General features: G+C 39.8%; 2 protein-coding genes across 4 annotated transcripts; one reads left to right on the top strand and one right to left on the bottom strand.

Annotated features, from left to right (window-relative positions):
* Window positions 1-439: 439 nt before the first annotated feature.
* LOC131320808 (carboxyl-terminal-processing peptidase 3, chloroplastic) lies at window positions 440-7621 on the top strand. 3 transcript variants are annotated; one of them, XM_058351679.1, is made up of 12 exons: window positions 440-957; window positions 2543-2624; window positions 2818-2948; window positions 3214-3300; window positions 3703-3781; window positions 4549-4637; window positions 5364-5399; window positions 5496-5615; window positions 5733-5819; window positions 6078-6227; window positions 6497-6604; window positions 6770-7073. In XM_058351679.1, exons 1-12 carry the CDS (start codon window positions 607-609, stop codon window positions 6848-6850), a joined length of 1401 nt encoding a protein of 466 aa, XP_058207662.1. In that variant the 5' UTR covers window positions 440-606; the 3' UTR covers window positions 6851-7073. The 3 variants fall into 3 exon arrangements, with proteins under 3 accessions (XP_058207662.1, XP_058207663.1, XP_058207661.1); XM_058351680.1 differs by lacking the exon at window positions 6770-7073 and adding an exon at window positions 6717-6746 and having other exon boundaries at window positions 441-957; XM_058351678.1 differs by lacking the exon at window positions 6770-7073 and adding an exon at window positions 7119-7621 and having other exon boundaries at window positions 443-957.
* A 2482-nt stretch (window positions 7622-10103) lies between these two features.
* LOC131320809 (uncharacterized) lies at window positions 10104-12158 on the bottom strand. The gene is made up of 2 exons (XM_058351681.1): window positions 10669-12158; window positions 10104-10211 (listed from the first exon to the last, which is right to left on the bottom strand). Exon 1 carries the CDS (start codon window positions 11990-11992, stop codon window positions 10922-10924), a length of 1071 nt encoding a protein of 356 aa, XP_058207664.1. The 5' UTR covers window positions 11993-12158; the 3' UTR covers window positions 10104-10211; window positions 10669-10921.
* Window positions 12159-19200: the final 7042 nt, after the last annotated feature.

Below are 19200 nucleotides of genomic sequence, written 5' to 3'. Positions count from 1 at the left end.
TGCAACATAACATGATTCGATTCCCCTTGGAGGCAAACCATGGTTTAAGTGGGGGGTCATGACGATGAGTTGTTGTGCTAGTCTTTCCCGAAGTTTGGTTTGCGCAGTCAAATCTAATAGTAACTCGACTGCAGGAAAAAAAGAAGTGTGGTTCATACTTGTGTTCAACTTTACTGGGGGCATTGAATATCTTTTCATAATATGTGTATGTTACAATCTCACATCAAACATGAAACCCATGTTTGATGTATAGTGTGTATGAACCCCCATATTTGATGTGAGTGAATTTGTGTGATTATGTGCCTAAAGTGTGTGGTTGTATATTAATTGCTTCTCCTAGTTTGCCTCCACGTGTCTACCATTTGAGGTTCCGCGTTACTCCACTCAAAACACCTACACGCAACACATCCCACACCACAACCAGAAAAAACTGAAGATTCAAGTGGGGGCCTCAAACAGATTCCTACAAGCCACAACATTTTCTCCAGAAGTTCAACACATTCCAAATCATTCAGAGAGTAACAAAGCCTCAAAAACTCCCCAAATTTTCTCCATTCCTCCCCCTTCTCTCTCCACACAAAATTCCCCCAAGAAACAGAGGTGCAAATGGAAGCACTGCGCCCAAAATTTGACCTCAACCCAGCCCACATCTCTCCAATCTCAAAAAAACTACCAAGACCCACTTCAGTATCTTCCAAATACCACACACCCAGAAAATGCAGAGTGTTTGTTCCTCAAAACTCGTTATTCAGAACAAAGTCTGTTGCGCAAATTGATAGTCCCAGATGCAGCAATACGAGTGTGATAAATAGTGGTAAAGAAGTGGTTGAATCTGTTGCGAGAGGAGTTGTCGGTTTTACGGCGGCGGCGGCGGTGGCAGCTGTTTGCATTTGCTGGGACTCTCCGGCTACTGCGGAATCCTTAACGGTTGCATTTCCTGTTTCTCGTGCTCGTGAGGTGATTCATTTGGACACTTGTATTTGCCTTGTTTACTTGTATTTCTTCCTTTACTGCGTTTGGGCCTAAATTTTTGGGTCTTTTGGTTGTTTTTTGATTAATCGTTGATCTTGACAAGTAGAATTGGAGAAGTATAAAAGTATAGCCCAATATTGAAAATAGTTCACGGGAAAAAATCAAAAAACAAAAAAGACAGTCTTTATTGCTTTAGCGCATCATCTTATAGAGCAGAGGATCCTACTAAAGGAGGATTATGTGACTTAGGTGAGAAAACGAGTAAAAATAAGAAATGTGATTATTATTGCTCATCTTCAATGAATAAAAGAGGTTAGAAATGAGAAGATATATATATATACCTAAGGGATCCCGCACGGGCTTACAGTGCGGGACTCCCCTTTTCCGATCGAATTACGACGATCCGATCCGCTCAAAGTGATTAGAACGTGATTTAAAGGGTACCCATGGGAAATCAGCAAAAAAAATGATCAGGAAAGGCTTCATCCGAACAGTTTTTTATTGAACGGTTCAGTAAAAAACTGTTCGGATCAAGCCCTTCCCGATCATTTTTTTGCCGATTTCTCACGAGTACCCTTAAAATCATGTTCTGCACACTTTTAGCGGCTCGGATCGTCGCAATTCGATCGGAAAAGGGGAGTCCCGCACGGTAAGCCCGTGCGGGATCCCTCATTGGATCCCGAGTGTGTGTGTATATATATATTTTGTGTTCAATTTATGTTTGTTTGGTGAGAACTTCAATCCTTTCTTTTATCAGTATTTCTACCATCCAAAGACTATAAATAGGTGTCTAGAGTCCTCATTAGGAAGTTTTGTCATATTGATTTGAAGAATATTTGAGAGCTTAGTCTCTTTTGTATCCCATTTGGGATGATGTGTCTCTTATATATATCCTTGATTTGGTTTGGTTTGCATCAGAATTTCCTTTTCTTACCCTTGTCCTTTACTACTGTAGATGAGAGTTATTTCATAGTACTTCTGGTATTTCGAAAAATGATAGGTCATGTCAGCTCAAGTTCAGTTATGCTTCTTAGAATCTTTACATAGAAACAACTGCAGTACCAATCGTGTGATGTAACCACCACCAAGGTGGTAGTTGAGTGCAAAGGTGTGGGTGAAGATCCCTCCTAGCACGCTGTCGCGAGTTCAAAACCGCTTGCGGTAGTTGTCGTCGTGACCAGATGCCATGTGTGATGGCACTCTTGTTTAATTCGCGCTGCTGTGGTGAAAGGTACACACCTGTACAGCGGTTAGGAACTCATATGGTCATGCCGAAGGCAGTCTTTGTGCTGATTGTCCTTTACAAACCGCTTTATCCTACAGAAAAAAAGGTGTGATGAAGCCACATTGGGTGAACCACACAAGTCTACTTTTATCTCGAGTTCATTTCTTTAATTTCTTCATTTATGCGTTCATATAATCTAGATCCTATTTTTGGGTGCCTCATGTCATGACACATCTGTCTTTCCTGATGTTTTTGTTTGGCGTTTATGAACCTTATTGATCAAGTTGTTCAGTTCGACTAGTTTATGTAAGGTGTTTTGCTCATTAGGGAATGTTTTATTGGTAGGTGAATACAGTTCAGAGAACTCTTGTGGAAGCCTGGGGCTTGATCAGAGAGACCTTTGTTGATCCCACCTTTAATCATCAAGGTAACATGTCAAAGCAGTAATTAAGTGTTCAAAACCCCCCTTTGGCAAACCAATAAACAAAATGAAATTTAAATGTGATAATTACTACAGCCTGGAAAGATTCAGAACGCCTGATTTATTGTGTTCATCTATGGTCCAGTTTCTCGTTAACAAACCAAGAAGTAAAATTGACTCCTTCAACTTGTTCTTGCAGATTGGGATTCAAAGCTGCAGCAAACAATGGTTGAAATGTTTCCACTCAGGTCGGCAGATGCAGCATACAACAAGATCAGCGGAATGCTTTCCACACTTGGAGATCCCTTCACTCGGATTATCAGTCCGAAGGTCTACTATTTTCTTCCTATTGTTTTTCCGGGTAAAAATGTTTACGTCGAGGTTGTCCGAATAATAAAATTGAACATATTTCCTCATGCTGATGTATCACTATTAGGGGAAGAAAAACATCCTTAATTGCTTTAGTAGTTGCATCAATCTTGTTGGTTGTAACTTTCCCTATAACTCTGGCTGCAAAAGTTTATTTTTCCTCCCATGAGTCAAAACCATATCAAAATGGATCCATTATGATCTGACATTGGGTTTTGGCCACCAGGAATATCAGAGTTTTAGGATTGGTAGCGATGGGAATTTGCAAGGAGTCGGCCTCTTTATAAATATGGAGCCCAAAACTGGGCATTTGGTAAGTGAAACCTGTGATTACTTTCTTCTCACACTCGATTGAAGTGCAGCATTGCAAAGGGGACTTCGTACATGTTTCTGATGCTAAAATATGAAGGCAACTAACATGGATCAGTTGTATGAACAGGGATGAAGAATATGCACTTTACTTCTCTCAAACATGTAGTGGTTCTATTAGCCTCTTCAGAAAAGAAAAAATAAAATAGTGGTTCTATTACTTGTTCACTGTCAAATAGAAAGAGGAAATTTTTACTATGTTATGTTGCACATTCTCCGGAAGTATTTTATAAAGCATGACAGTAACGACAATACCCTCTCTTCTCTGTCTATCTTGTCAATTTTCTATAGTTTCATACATTCTTAAGCTGTCAAATTGACTGGAGATGCTTTCTTAATATTTCAGGTTGTTATGTCTTGTGTAGAGGGTAGCCCAGCTGCTCGTGCAGGTATACATGAAGGGGATGAGTTGGTCGAGATAAATGGTGTGTACTAATCACATTTCGTCCTTGCCAACCATGAATCTGTATAAATTTCTTCTCGGTTGTTAAAGGTGTTTTGACTAGACCAAACCAAACTAAGCCTTGTTTCCCGTTCAATTGGGGTCGACTTTTTTATCTGCTGTGAATGACCGATTTTATTACCTTGTACTCTTAAATCTTGGTTTGAAATAACTGATGGCCATTTGTGAAACATGAAGTTATATGGTTCTTTAGACGGTGCCATTGAAGGTTTAATGACTAAAGAATTTACATGATACATGAATTCTTCAGAGTTCAAATGACCTTCATCTGTTTTACCCCTCCTCCTTCCTATTCTTTTCCTTTCCACTCCTTGGACAATAGTACCACACTAAACATTCACAATAGCAGTACATTGTGATGTCATCAAAACTGTTGGGAAACAATGATTTATTGTAGTACTTCCCACCAAATACCAATTGTGGGGCTGGATATTGACTTGTATTGAAACTCAAAATCCATTGTTGTTAATACTTGCGATTAGTTATGTTAGAAAAAAATGAAAAATCAATGCATTTGGCTTTCACTTCTTTGGAAACAAGAATTCAAAAGAAAATGCATTGCAGTTTTCTTTCACCAAATTTGAAAACAAGATCTCAAAACAGGAGAGCACATTTAACAGATTCTTTTAACTCTACCTGGTATTCTAATGCTTAATGGAGGATTGGCTCTCTCACCTGCATGTCGTTCAATCTAATTGTTTCCAACATTGGTGGTGGTTGTGATTTCAGGAGAGAGTCTAGATGGTATTGATAGTGAAGCAGCAGCACAGAAGTTGAGAGGGCGTGCTGGAACAAGTGTCACTGTGAAACTCCACAATGTAATTGTTGAACTTTTCTATATGTCTCTTTCTTTCCATATAAAGGCATTATTTGTCAACAATGATAAATGGAGAACAGGATTGTTTTAAGAACTTTAACATAGGTAGATCAACCACAATTACCGGTTGCTCAGATCCAGAATGACGGAAATTTAGAGAAAATAGATTACCCTTTGAGTACATTCCCAGCCTCAGGTGCTCACATTCTTCAAGCTAGAATTCTGGTATCAACTAAAGAATTATCTCGTCACACAAATACAAGGGAAAGAAAGTTTGTCTCCACCCAAAATGTCACATCAGAACCTATGTTTACCTGTATGATTGGTGCTAACTACTCTAACCCAACTTCAACGAATTTTGAACTACTAATGAAAAAGTAGGTCTATTGTAGGCCGAGAGGCGAGAACTACTGCATCATATAATCCAAGGTGTACTCCATGAGAAAATGAAGTTTGCATAAAATATGGTGGTAGAATACACTACTTTGGAGTTTTGATCCACATACAACAAGGACTGTCCTGTTTAAATTGCGAAACACAAAATTGGCCATTGCTTTTTTGTTTATGATCAATATCCTCGTAATTATACCATCCGAGAAAAGATTGCTTTATCCAATACATCTTTATAATGTTGTATCAAACTATCCTTTGTTGGAACTTAGCATCTCCCATAGACATTTGTTATTTTATAGGCTTCGGATACGATCTAATGTTTTTCCTTCTTCAGGGTACTGATTCGGAAAGCAATTCCGGTTTTAGAGAGGTATCAAAATGAGATTGGATAATGCCATCAGCATAAAATTAAGTGACTGTGAACATCTGAAATTTGCTGTATTATTTATCCCGGATTTTCTTGAAGGTCAATCTACCTCGGGAGATTATTAAGCTTTCCCCTATATCCAGCACGATCATCCCTCATAGAACTCAAGATGGCCGTCTTTTGAAGACCGGATATGTGAAGCTATTAGCTTTCTCTCAGGTAGTTTTACATCATTTATCTCTTGGCCTTACCATCTTTTACGAATCTCTATATTTTGTTATTCTTTTTATATTTTTTCAGGTGCCGAATAAAACCACTGCTATTCTTATTTGACAGAATGCTGCCGTTGATATGGAAAACACAGTTCATGAGATGGAGGATCAGGGTGTAGAATCATATATACTGGACCTGCGGAATAATCCGGTAACTTCCTGATTCTTAGCCAACTTGGAGACATTGCTCATGCTATGTTTGAGTCATGGATTTGTAGATTTGTGCACGGAGGGAAAAATGATAGGGAGAGCTACAAGAATATTTGGTTTACCAACTTCATACTTTCTAGAGTAATATTTTCCTTTACCTTTTCTCTTCCCTTGCACCATTCTCTACGGTACATAACACGGGCTTAAATTTATCAGTGTCTTTTTCTATCATTCAGAATGTTTGCAAATTGTTTAACAGGGAGGCTTGGTGAAAGCAGGACTTGATGTTGCCCGAATATGGCTAGATGGAAATGAGACACTTGTCAACACAATTGATAGGGATGGCAATATGGCACCTATCAACATGGCTAGTGGCCATGCCTTAACACATGATCCGCTTGTTGTTCTCGTAAGTCTTCAACCTTCAGCTTAAAGTTCCCTTTTTCCAGGAAACCATTTTACTCGAGGAGCAAATATGTCAAGTGAATTACCTGGAATAGATGCCATTTCCATCCTGTATTCTTCATAGATCGTCCAGGAGAAAGCCGTGTTTTTCTAAAAAATGTCTCTGTTTGAGCAGGCTCTTCTTTGTGGCTATAATGCTGAAACACGAAGGTGCTAGGTATAGTGATCTTATAGGTTGAGTTCCTCTTTGTTTACTTCTCTGCGCTGATACAGGTGAATGAGGGAAGTGCAAGTGCAAGTGAGATTTTGGCTGGAGCTCTACACGACAATGGCCGGGCTATCCTTGTTGGGCACAAAACCTTTGGGAAAGGAAAAATTCAGGTACTACTAACCTCTTCCAAAAAAGTTCATACCTTGTACATAAGACGCTTCCTGCTTGCACATGGTTTGAAGAACTAGGCAGGCAGTTTTACTCCCGCCTCTTCCATTTTAGTTTTGGAGAAGCTAATTATCTTGACTCAAACCATGCCAACACCACTTCCCTAGAGGAAAAGAAGTGATGACACTGCTCAACCCCCGGCTTACGATGAACTTGAAGATAGCATTGGCCATCGCTACAGCTCATGAGTGGATCACTGGTCACTTTGAAGAACAACAAATTTCCCTTTAGCTTATGTTGCAAGAGTGCAATTTTAGATACATATTTTAATGTATTAGAATCCTTATTTCATCTAGGATAGGAAATGTGGAACCCAAAGATGACTCCGGTTGGTCGCAACAAACAATACCTAATGGTGCTTACTTTTGTAGCCACAGCTGTTAATTCTAGGACTTCAAACACTGATAACTCTGATAGTCCCTCAACATACTTTTTCTGTTCTTGGGGTGACTGCAGAGTGTTACGGAGCTCCATGATGGATCTGCTCTGTTCGTCACGGTAGCAAAGTATTTATCGCCGGCACTTCATGACATAGATCAAGTTGGCATAACCCCCGATGTACAGTGCACGACAGAAATGCTGAATTCTCCACCCAAGGAAAGAAACGTTTTGGGGTCGCCATTGGAAGCCGATTCTTGTATTATGGTAGCAGAGCATGAGTTGGACGTTCAGGAGTCCAAAGGTGCTGCCTCGTAAACTAAGTTGTCTTTGTAGGCATAGAATCGAATATAGATAACATTACGAAGGGATGGTGGAATTAAATTTCCATTCCTATTCTATTTCAGATGTATATGCAAATTTGGGAGGTTGAATGGATATTGTAGATAACAAATCATCAGTTAATAGTAGTGAATACTAGAATGAGAGAAGAAAAAAAGTACTTTCATAATTTTCTTTGTCAATAACTGCTGGTTTTAGGAAAATGTCATTACTTCTATGAACGTTTCATATTTGCTTCATTTTTTTAAGCGGAGAAAGGCATTTACAATTAGCGATTGTTTCAAGTGATTTTTACATACCGCGGGAGGTGCTTGCTGAGATGGCAAGTGGTGTGACGGTGAAACTCCCTCAACAACACACGGCCACTAGTCCCTGTGAATCAGATGCTGTGTAATGCGAATCATTTGTCGAGCTTGCATATTGGTGGGACTACGGTAACGGAGTACTCTCTCATGGTAGGTGTTACTCCGAAAGGACCCTTTAGTGAGTTTGGCTCCTTCAATGGGTGTGCTAGCTTTGAGTGGCTCATTGACTGAACATGTTATAGCAAAAGGAGATTGCAACTCTAATCTCCTCCTTCTATCCTTGTTACTCAAAAAAAGAAAAAAAAAATGAAGAAGTGATTTTTACATTTAATGGGTTCATCCATCTCACTTTTAAAGAGAAACCAACCAAAACCTCAAACATAATTCCACGATAGTATATTGAAAGACTGCTTCCACATACCTCATTACAACTCCATAGTTCCCATCAAACCCGAGACATAAGAAACATGTAATTGGGTGGCCTCATTCCATAACAAATTCCAATATCCCAAACTTTCTCAAATCAGAATTCAGTGCCTCAAAAGAGCCAGAAGCAACAATAGCGGTGGAAACCAGCAACAATAGCGGTGGAAACCGGCAGCGAGAAGGCGGGTCCGGCATCCTGTCCCGGAGCAGGTGCCTTATGTACACGAAGCCTGGACCCAACAACCACCAGAGACATTGCGCTATCGGCGGCGGTGGCAGCAGAAAAGACGACGGGAATGAAAAAGGCAATCACGAAAGCCTTGAAGATGTTAACTTGCGTCATTTCTCAAGAATGCAAGTGGGTGTGAGAGTAGGAAAGAGTTTATACAAGTAAAAGAGAGAGAGAGAGAGAGAGAGAGAGAGAGAGAGAGAGAGAGAGAGAGAGAGAGAGAGAGAGAGATGTTTGATCAGAAAGGCTCAAAAAAGATGTTTGATGAGGATAGAGAAAAAAATTCCTTCCGCCCGCGAGAGTTGAAAAAACCAAAAATCTTTCCTCCAAACCAAACCAATCCAATCTCATCCTGCCACGCCATCAAACATAAAGGTTCACCTAAGAACATCATAAACTTGGCGTACCAACCCTGTAACATTGAGAAGCCAGGCTAGCACAGCTGGCTTTCTTACCCTCCCCACAGTAGTGGCGGAGGTTCGACCCCCACGAGGATTTGTTGGGAACTTGGTATTCAAGGTTATGAACAGTTTTTGAACTCCTGTGGACTAACATACTAACACCCCGCTCACCCTCGCTGATGTATACAATTTTGGCAACAAAAAAGAAAGAAAGTAACATTAAAGATTCCCATTCTCATTCAGCTATATATACGCATGGTGAGAATGCACAAAGAGTGGAGGATGAAAAACACTACCAATTCACCTGAAGACTACTGACTAGCAGCCAAAGGTGGCACTGTTTAGCAGGAGGAACGTTTAGCCGTTAAGCAAAGAAGCAAAGAAAACAAGATCAATGATAAGGGCGTGGCAAATTATCTAGGACCACTGTTGTCTGTCGTCGAGAAAAGACGTATAAGCTGATGCGATTTATTCGATACCTCATGACACCTGATGAATGCGTGTGTGTAATCTTAACAGCGCTAATACCAATTGAGGTACCAATCCAGGAATGAGATTTTCAAAGCTCGAAATGCATTCAGTTTCATCAAATACACATCTACGGTAGATAAACCAAGTATAAGCTAAGAGAATGGTACGAATAGGGAAATCGTGCATGTCCAGCAATGACCGAGGTACAAAAACATCAGATTGCTAAATACATAAGATGTTCCCACAAATTCAACCAAGACACACGAAAAAGGAGTTGCAGACCGAGATACAAAAACATCAGATTGAAGGATTCTCGATGCTCGATACTAGTAACCATTAAGCCGCTGCATATTCCCTTTGCTCCACCAAATTGACCCTTTGCAATCTGTTATAGAACTGCCATTCTGCAATCTGTTACCGTTACCAGATCCACAGTTGCTGGTCGTAACATTTTCCAGTAGACGTACATGAACTCTTTAACCACTAATTAGCTTCCCCATATCTTACATGCAACTTCAACCAAAATTAATAATGCAACGGTCTAGGAGCCAGCCACTGACATCTGATTATGCCAGCACACTCGGTAGAGCAGACCAACTCCCACTTTCATTCAGTGAAGCAACCGATAATTCACGATTAGATGACATTTTAAATGGAAAAAAGTGCTCAAACCACAACTTCTGTACACGAGATTACTGCATTGATGCATTAAAAGAAAGGATGTTTCCCCTAGGATGCACAAAAAAGGTCAATGGCCCATTCTCTATGCATGTTGGATAGCAAATCCATGCTTGGTCTTACAATTATAGTGTGTTAGTTCATCAAGAACCAAAAGAAAGACGTAAAAAGAGGAGGGCACAGATTGCTAGTTAACTGGCACAGATTGCTAGTTAACTGGGAGTGCGAAGATTTTGTTGGAATATTTTCGGTGAACTCCTCTCTCCCCCAAACTCTCTGGATGTACCCCCTTCGATCCTCTGCTGTCAACATGTCATCTCTACAACCAGAACACCAAAACTTGCATAAGGAAGATGCATCAACCAAGTTCAACACAAAATCAGATAGACAACTAGCGAACACGCAATTTCATTCCAGGTAAAAATTGTATGGACAGGATGGTACCAAATGTATTTAGTTTCCCCTTATGGACAATCTACTTTTCAGGCCATGTGATGGTATCCTTCTTGGACACATTCCAAATGCAACTAAACATCTATTGCGTGCTTAAATAATGTATAACTGGGCTTGGAAGCCTTTCATGAGCGAAGGCTGCATCAAGAAACCTGTTTTCATCTTAAAAACTGTTCACTGTAGTCATATTTGGTATTAGTAAATGAGATTGTTGGAGTTGAATTCCATTATGCATTCATGGGTCTTAGTTAGGCCAAGTTAATACATGGCATTATATGAAGGTTAGAGAATAAGGAAAGCCAAAAGCGGAGAAAAGTAAGTACTCGCAGGAGGAGGCCATCGATGAAGTGCGATTTATCTCTCAGCACATAAGATCGGGAGGATGCAACAGCGGCACAAAATCTATCATGCGTTAAGGAAACGCTAACTTTGGTACAATGAAGGGGGAATGGAGTAACATGATTGGCCCAAAGCAAGCAGAGGTGGTTTTCATCCAGAGGGAACAAACAGAAATTATAGTTTCGGTTTACATCTTTCAATGTCCTGCCGACCCTCTTCAAGTCCTTTATCAAGGTTTTAAACCACGTTTTGAGATTCAAATCGAAGGCCATCGATGAAGTGCGATTTATCTCTTAGCACATAAGATCGGGAGGAGGCAACAGCGGCACAAAATCTGTCGTGCGATAAGGAAACGCTAACTTTGGTACAATGAAGGAGGCATGGAGTAACATGATCAGCCCAAAGCAAGCAGAGGTGGTTTTCATCCAGAGGGAACAAAGAGAAATTATAGTTTCCGTTTGCATCCTTCAATCGCCTGCCGACCCTCTTCAAGTCCTTTACAGAGGTTTTAAACCACGTTTTGAGATTCAAATCGTAGGCCATGAGCATGCGAAGCCTATCGTTATACCAACACATAGTGGTTTTCAGAACAACGGCTGCTTCACCGCTGGTATCAGCAAAGTCGACATTGTGATCGAACTGTGCCCAAGCTCCAGTCTTGACCTCAAGCAGATAAGCGAAATTCGCATGTGTGCAAGCCACCAAAATCTGGTTTCTATCAGGAAGGGCTGCAGTCACAAAGAGCATGCTTTCGCGAATGGATTCAGGCGGAGGTGGTGATACTACAATGAGAGAGTATTTAGAGGAAGGATCGAAAACTTCAACCAACGGAGCACCATCAGAAACCACCTGACTGCCTATGACGAAGAGCTTCCCGTCCATGACTATGGTGCTCGGGGCCACTCTGGGGCAACGCATGTCGAACGAGTTACGAAGCCAAGAACCGCTATTGTTACCGGTGGTGTCGAAACGGTAGATGGCGGAGGTTTCTTCCCCCTTGCCGTTCATCTTGTGGCCACCGACGCAGTACATGGATTTATCCACCGCGGCAAAGCTGGACGACCCGGATATGTTAGTGCTACTATAGAACGGGACAATACGTTTCGGTGGCGCACCGTACGACGGTTGAGGAGAATCATCATCATCATCAACTGGAATACAGTAGAAATCAATCGCAAGTGCAGAAGATCGAGCAGCACGAAAGCAAATAGTTCTTCCGTGCTGCTCAGGGATAAGGGAGTAGAACAATTCTAGCTCCCCTCCGGTCTTACTACGCCTCCGCTTTCCGACAGCTTTCGTTGTCGCCATTGCCGCCGCCGCTCTTCCTTCCTTCCTTCTTTCTGAATCCCGCAAAGCCGCCGTTCGATACGTATAAAATCTCCTCTGTATATCTCGTCAAGCGTTAAAACTGGGCCCTCCACAACAACCCATGTGAGGGCCGCCTATGGCCTGAGAGCCCAACCCAACAACTGCTACATGACATTTGACGGCCCATTTGTCGGGTGAACAAGAAAGAAGGGAAGAAAGATGTGGAGATGAGAGGTGGGATTACCTCTATTTCCGTACTTTGAGAATGTCATAATAGCACATATAATCAATGTTATTAATTCCGTACCGTACCGGCCGGTACGTACCGGATTTCAGAGAAATCGGTACCCTAACTCCCCAATACCGTTCCGGACCAAATATCGGTCAATACCGGCCGGTACCGGTCATCTCGGAAAATACCGGCCAGTACCGGAAATTCCGGCCGAGATTTTGCATCGTTTTTTTTTTTGTTTTGTTCCGGTCATGTTAATTTCTTTAGGTTATCTTAACCCCAAAAAAAAAAAAAAAAAATCCGGGATTTGCACCCCCCCTGCGCGCGAATAACCCGTGACGCGCACCCGGTTAATTGGTTTCCGAATCAGTTTTTCCAAATTGTCTTCGGCCACGGCACATTTTTCCGAGCGCGCGAAACCTCTTATTGGGTTCTCATTCACAAGTTCACTAGTGTACAAAGTAATTTAAAGTGGAAAAGAGTTTTGTAACTAAGCAATGTGGGACTAGAGATATTTTATGATAAATTGTATGATATGGGGGATTTTTTTGAATTATAATTATATATAATTATTATATATATTGTAGTTGCGGTAAATCCGAAACGGTACCCGATACCTAACCGGTACCGGTACGTACCGTACTAGTAGAAAAATCGGTACTCTGTCCGAAACGGTATTCAGAACTATGCATATAATACTTCATTTTAGGGGTGAGCAAAATAACCATGAAACCGTGAATACAGTTCAAACCAATCCAAACCGAATAATTTGGTTTGGTTTTTTAATGATGTGGTTAGGTCTTGATTTAAAAAAAATAAAAACCGTGTTAAATGGTTTGGTTTATGGATTTACGTTAATAGTTCTGGTTCCAAACCAATCCGAACCGTGTGATAGACACACACACATATAGTATATAATTTGTTTAGATATACTTAATAAACTTAATTTCCTTATCTAATACTCTATTCCACCACCCTATTCTTTTCTTTCACTTTCAATATTAATTTCCTAAACTTCTTATTCCTACAATTTCATTACGCTAAACATACATGGTTTGGGCTTAGTAAAGTGATTTCCTACTCTTTTATCTCGGTAACTTACTTTCTAATGTATTCTATTCTTATTTAGTTGATTGATGTTAGTGAGTTTTGATGATTTTAATATATTAATTTCAATATAACTTTTAGTTTAAGTTATCTAAGCAATTTTAAGTACTTAAAATAGTTTATAGTAATGATATCTCAATTTTAAACGAACCGTGGTTTAAAATCGAAACCAAACCGCCTTTGAATGGTTTGGATTGGTTTGGTTTTATGAATTTTATGGATTGGTTTGGTTCTCTAAATTCATAATCCGTAAGTAGTGGTTTGGTTATTGAATTACTATAAAACCAGACCAATCCGATCCATGCTCACCCCTACTTCATTTGTCTCAATTTGTTTGTTCATTACAGGAACTCCCCATTTATTTACTTGAATACTTTGAATTGAAAAGTCTTTAAATTTTCAAAAGTACCCATTACAACACTAAAGTATTAACTTTAATTATTTGTGATATAAATGGGTAAAATTGAAACTTTGGCTTTTGGTGGTTTAAATGGAGAGTGATTTTGCCACTCCCCTTTTTGTTAATACAACTTCCTTTGTGTTTTGATTAGAAAATTTGTTTTGTGAGAGAATGAGAGTGACATTAATAAAAAAAAGAAGTAGCAAAATCAATTCTCTCTTAAATTTGGGAAAGTTGCAAATACTCCAATTTGGAAAAGCCCAAAAAAGAAAGGCGAGCAAACCAAGGGACGGAGAGAGTGATTATGTACTATTATTATTATATATAAATCCCAAGATGTTGGCTGGGTGATCAAGGCCTGATATTTTGGAGTTTGTTCTTTTCTAAGTTTAAAATCTCCATATTTATACTACCAAAATTCATCCTTCAAACTGGACGAGGATTTGGAGGATGGATTTGAGTAACCTGATTCTTTAAAAAATAAATAAATAGAGATATGGAGGGTGGGTTGGATATCCTATTTATAAGAAGGGATTTGTTAAGAATGAGGGATTGTTTTTTAACGTAGATATGGGTGAATAAGAGGGAATAAGCAATGCTATGATGACCATGCCCGAATACCACATTTTGGATATTATGTGAGATGTCATCGTTGCATTGATAGAATGTGCACTACAGAATAAATGTGGCACATTCTACCACTAATATGGTAACACATCAAATGGTATCCAAAATATAATTTCTCAGAAATGATCACCAAAGCATCAGTAATTAGACCATCATATGTCATCATGTGATTAATTATAGATTTGACCTTGTCAACCAGATTAGCAAAACTGCCTCCATAAATTACTCACAACCCGTAATTAATGGGGCCATGCATTAATTCCTACGTACCCAAAAACAAGCCAACCCGAATCCCATGCAAAACCATATATCTAAAAACCACCACATTTCCAAGAATAGCCCTAATTCTTCCTATAAAAACCTTTACCGCCCTTTCCATTTTCCTTCAGGTCTGCATCAAGCAAGAGAGCTACATCTTTCTTCATCTCCAAAGGCGGGTTTCAGTGAAATTAAAAATCTCACTTTTGCCCTCCAAATAAATTTCACCATGGACATGAAGAAGATCGCTTGTGCCGCCCTCATCTCCGCCGCCGCCATGGGTGGGGCCCTCGCCCAGGTCTCGGCTCCCGCACCGGGACCCGTCAGCGATGCCGCCACTGCCTTGCCGGTGTTTGGTTTCGTCGGAGCTTCGATTTTGTCATTTGTTGCTTTGGTCTTGAACTAAGGCGTCGAAAATGTACATGGGAAGGGAAAAACGTGCATCTGGCCAGAAGAAGAAGAAAAGAACGAAGGAAATTTTGTTTTGATTACCGGTTGGTGGTTAAAATTTTTGATGTTACTTGATCTCTTCGTTTTGTATGTTTTACTTTGTCTTGTTTGAGTTACCTTTTTGTGACAAATTACAATAATATAAGCCTTTTTTTGTTAGCGCCTTCTTCTCCTCTCCTCTCTCTCTCTCTCTCTCTCTCTCTCTCTCTCTCTCTCTCTCTCTCTCTCTCCTAAATTCATGTTCTATATATATACCTGAAAGCTTACATATAAAAGGCCAATAAATAAAAGAAAAGGATTACATATAAAAGAGTAGGAAATTGATTTACACCACTACCCTTCTTGACGCAAACCCTCTTTTGTGTCATTTTTAACACGTGAATTTACTAAATAGTTCCAGTAATTTATGAAAAGTATATTATTTCAAAGACTATTTGGTAAATTCAAGTGCTAAAGGAGAAAAATAGAAATATTTGTACAAAAAAAGAAGAAGAGTGTAAATCAATTTCCAAAAGAATATTGCTTTAGCTTATGGAATTGTGAAAAAGAACTTGAATACATGTGAGGGTGCGATAGCGATAACTGATAAGTAATCCCATCAAGGGCGTCTAGAGATCACGACATGTCCTGATCGATATGTTCTCGCCTGTTTCAAACTTCATTTTTTGTAGTGTACCAAGGATCGAAAACCACTCAAACACAAGCACAAATACAGAGTTCTACATGGTTCACCAACAACCCGGGTACATGCATCCAGGTACAACAATCATTCAAACTTGATCTCAGCCTCACAATCCTCTCAGTGTTTGGCTCTCCTAATCTCTGATACAGATACAAATGCCTAAAAGGCTTAATGCATAGGCAAATTGAGCCCTATTCCATTGTATTTGTGATGCGAATCACCACATGGCCCGCAAGGTCAACATTTTCTACTAGTGTTTTAAGTGATGTATGATAAGTTAATAAATCCAAATTAGAAGGCTTTGATGTCTAACTAATCCTTTGATTCTAACCTTGGCATATATCCAAAGTGATTAGAAATGGATATTTTTAGAAAAAATATTTATCGACATCCAATGGAGCTGATTTTTTACAGGACCCTATTAAAAAATATTGTAAAATTTATGGGCATTTTTCTGTATTTTTTGTGAAACCAGGAGTGAGCCCTACATAGGTTAAATTTTGGATCCATAACAGATGCGAACGGCTTCAATTGATGATTATCATCGAAGGTCGTGGTATAATCGGTGTGGGTTACTGGCCTTCATAAGGAGGTGGATGAGTTAGTAATAATAAAACTCATGGAGAGACTATGAAATACAGGGGGATCGGGACAGGGGAGGACTCATTGCAGTGGAATCAAGCTTAGTTGCAAGATCCATCCTTTCTTTTTTTTGATCCGAAGATCCTTCTATTTGGTTCTAAGACAGAATCTCCTTGGAACCTCGCTCCCATCTGAAAAGGAGCGCGTTCCAACTAGGATACAACTCGAACATATGAATCCCAAAAGAAGAGCTACTACTAAGCAAGAGAAAGTACGTAAAACCATAGATACTAGAAACACATGAACCCGTGCATTAAGCATATCTATGTATACTAGTGTCGCTCTACGTGCTCCGCACGATAGATGCGTGCCGGTGGGTTGTATCTATGCCTGTTGGTTCTCAAGTTTTGAGCATTACTCGACATGAACGTTGTTTTTATTTTCACATCTTTACAGTTCAACAGAGGATCTTTTCCAACTATAATGTACATTCATATGCGTACCGAGTTCTGTACACAAAAGGGTAGACATCGTGAGGTCGTTTGCTGTTTGTATATGCACATATCTTTTATGTATCACCTCACTAGAAATCGAATGTAATGCAAAGCCTCTAGAAAAAGCTAGACACTAAACTTTTCGATTTACCAGTGTTGGCATATCTTCTGCTCAATTCTCATTGTCGAAATCGAAAACATCATGAAGCTGAATTGACCACCCTTCCCGATTTACGCATAAGTAGAGCATCACCCTGTAAAGATCAACAATATGGAATTCAAAAAACGCCACAAAAATCTTATGCATTAACAGATGGTTCAAGGCAAGAGGAAAGAATGGTTGCAAGACAAGATATAACTCATTGTTTAAACATCACGGCTAACTATAACATACTCCGTATTTGTAACTCCGTTTTAAGTATCGATGGAGACCTGCATGTGGAATAGTGTAGCGGAGAGCTGCATTTTTTGTGTCAGGGACATGATTAACATCACTAAAAGCACATATTTCTGAAGGGAAGAGAGATCTACCTTGTGAGCATCATTAACAGGGATATTGACTGTGCTATTGCTGAAGATAGAAAATTCTTGAGGCTGTCCAGGGTATTTTAGATGTGAATTCGAGGCGAGGTAAAGAGTACCGCCCCCCTTTAAGACAACAAAGAAAAATTCCATTCTTCATTCCTATTAAATAGTATGATGATATTATGTCATTTCTCACATCCTCAGGTATCTAACTCTATATGATCGGTGTATCTCAAAACTTGCAGCTATAAACAGGCACTCATTTCTTTCAACATCTTTCACACCCTATTTGAAGGGGTGAGTGCCATGTGGATTTATCAGAATGCTATGGAGCGACAAAGGATGAGGTAATCGTGTTGGACAAGTCGAACAATTACTGCTAAGACTGCTTAGCACCTTAGACTGCTTAACTTATGACCTTGTGTTTGTGTATCAACTCTGTTCGCACACCAAATGGAACATCAAACATAAATAACCGCTATGCTTGAGAGAGTGCCTTCCATACCTCCTTCATGCCGTGCAAGAGTGAACCAGCAAGAGTATAAGCAATTTAAGGGCACAAATGCACAATATACTTACTGATACCACAATCTACAAAGTTGAGAAGACGATATATATTCATGGTAGATTAAACTATAATATGTCAGGCCAAATGGTATCTTTATCAAGTGGAAAAGGCAAAAAGGCTGATTAGGAAGTATACCCACAGATCACTGTTCCGTTTCAATTAATAAATCAGCAACTACTGGTTTGCTTCGATAATAAAGGGCAAAAACTGGACCCTCCATTCCAAAAGGTGGACCGGAGAGGATCCTCTCCATTTCAAAAGGTGGACCGGAGAGAGAGAGAAGGAGTTTCAATCCGAGCCGTTCAAAAGTGCATCGGACGGCTCGGATGCACCGAGCGGATACCACGTTAGGATATATCCGCTCGACATTGAAAAATCACTCAAACAAGTGAAAGCACCTGTGTACCCTGGTTTCGGCTGCGGACAGTGCAGGCCATGGCCATTTTGTAATCTCGAAACTTGGGCACAATTTCAGATAAATTTTTTTTTTTTTTCTATTTATTACTTCTACTTTCAAAAAAAATTCAAAATTCAAAACCGATCCAAATTTTGCAGTCCAAAACGGATGTTGTATTAGTAGTATTTAATTCCAATATCTTGAAGTGGGCCCAATAAATGACATTTTCCGTGGAAGAAATCTGAGAGATTTACGCAGCTGAACGTAATATCCGGACGCACCATTGCAGCAATGCGTGTGTTCCACGGTCAAATTGCTGGCACCCGCTTTTTATAAATAATTCCGAAAAGCAATGAAAACGTTTGTAGGCACCCTCTTAAATAGCCGAGCCAATTGGTACCGAACGACCTCTAGTGGCCGAACCCTGATGTTTCGACCCCCTACAAAATAGAAAACATAGGCAAGTGTTTCTCCAATTTTAATTCTACATGTGGGATAGACTAATAGCTGCGGTTCCGGAATTGAATTTTACGCATGTTTTTGGGTATTCCACTGGTGATGAACTGATAGTGCTTATTGTTGATGATATTACAAAAGTTTACAACGAAAATAAACTTTATAATGGACAAATTAACAGGCTGAGTCGCGGAAATCTCGCTCTCTTTAAGGAGATTCAAGCCCTCTACGGTAATAAACCAGTGCAGTAGAAAATCTCTGACTTGTCCCCTCCAGGATATAACAGCCCGATAATTTATCGTATGGTTCGGACATACTCTGCACAAGTAGGAAAACCCAAAGCTCCACAATAAAACACCCTTACACTTTGCCCAAGACTCTCACACCGACTAATTTTTTAGAGAACAAAGATGGAAGGGAGAATTGAGTA

Source organism: Rhododendron vialii, chromosome 3a, assembly GCF_030253575.1.
Source record: "Rhododendron vialii isolate Sample 1 chromosome 3a, ASM3025357v1".
Lineage (NCBI taxonomy): Eukaryota > Viridiplantae > Streptophyta > Magnoliopsida > Ericales > Ericaceae > Rhododendron > Rhododendron vialii.
The sequence above is the reverse complement of the archived record's forward strand: the minus strand, read 5'-3'. Positions and strand labels throughout refer to the sequence as shown.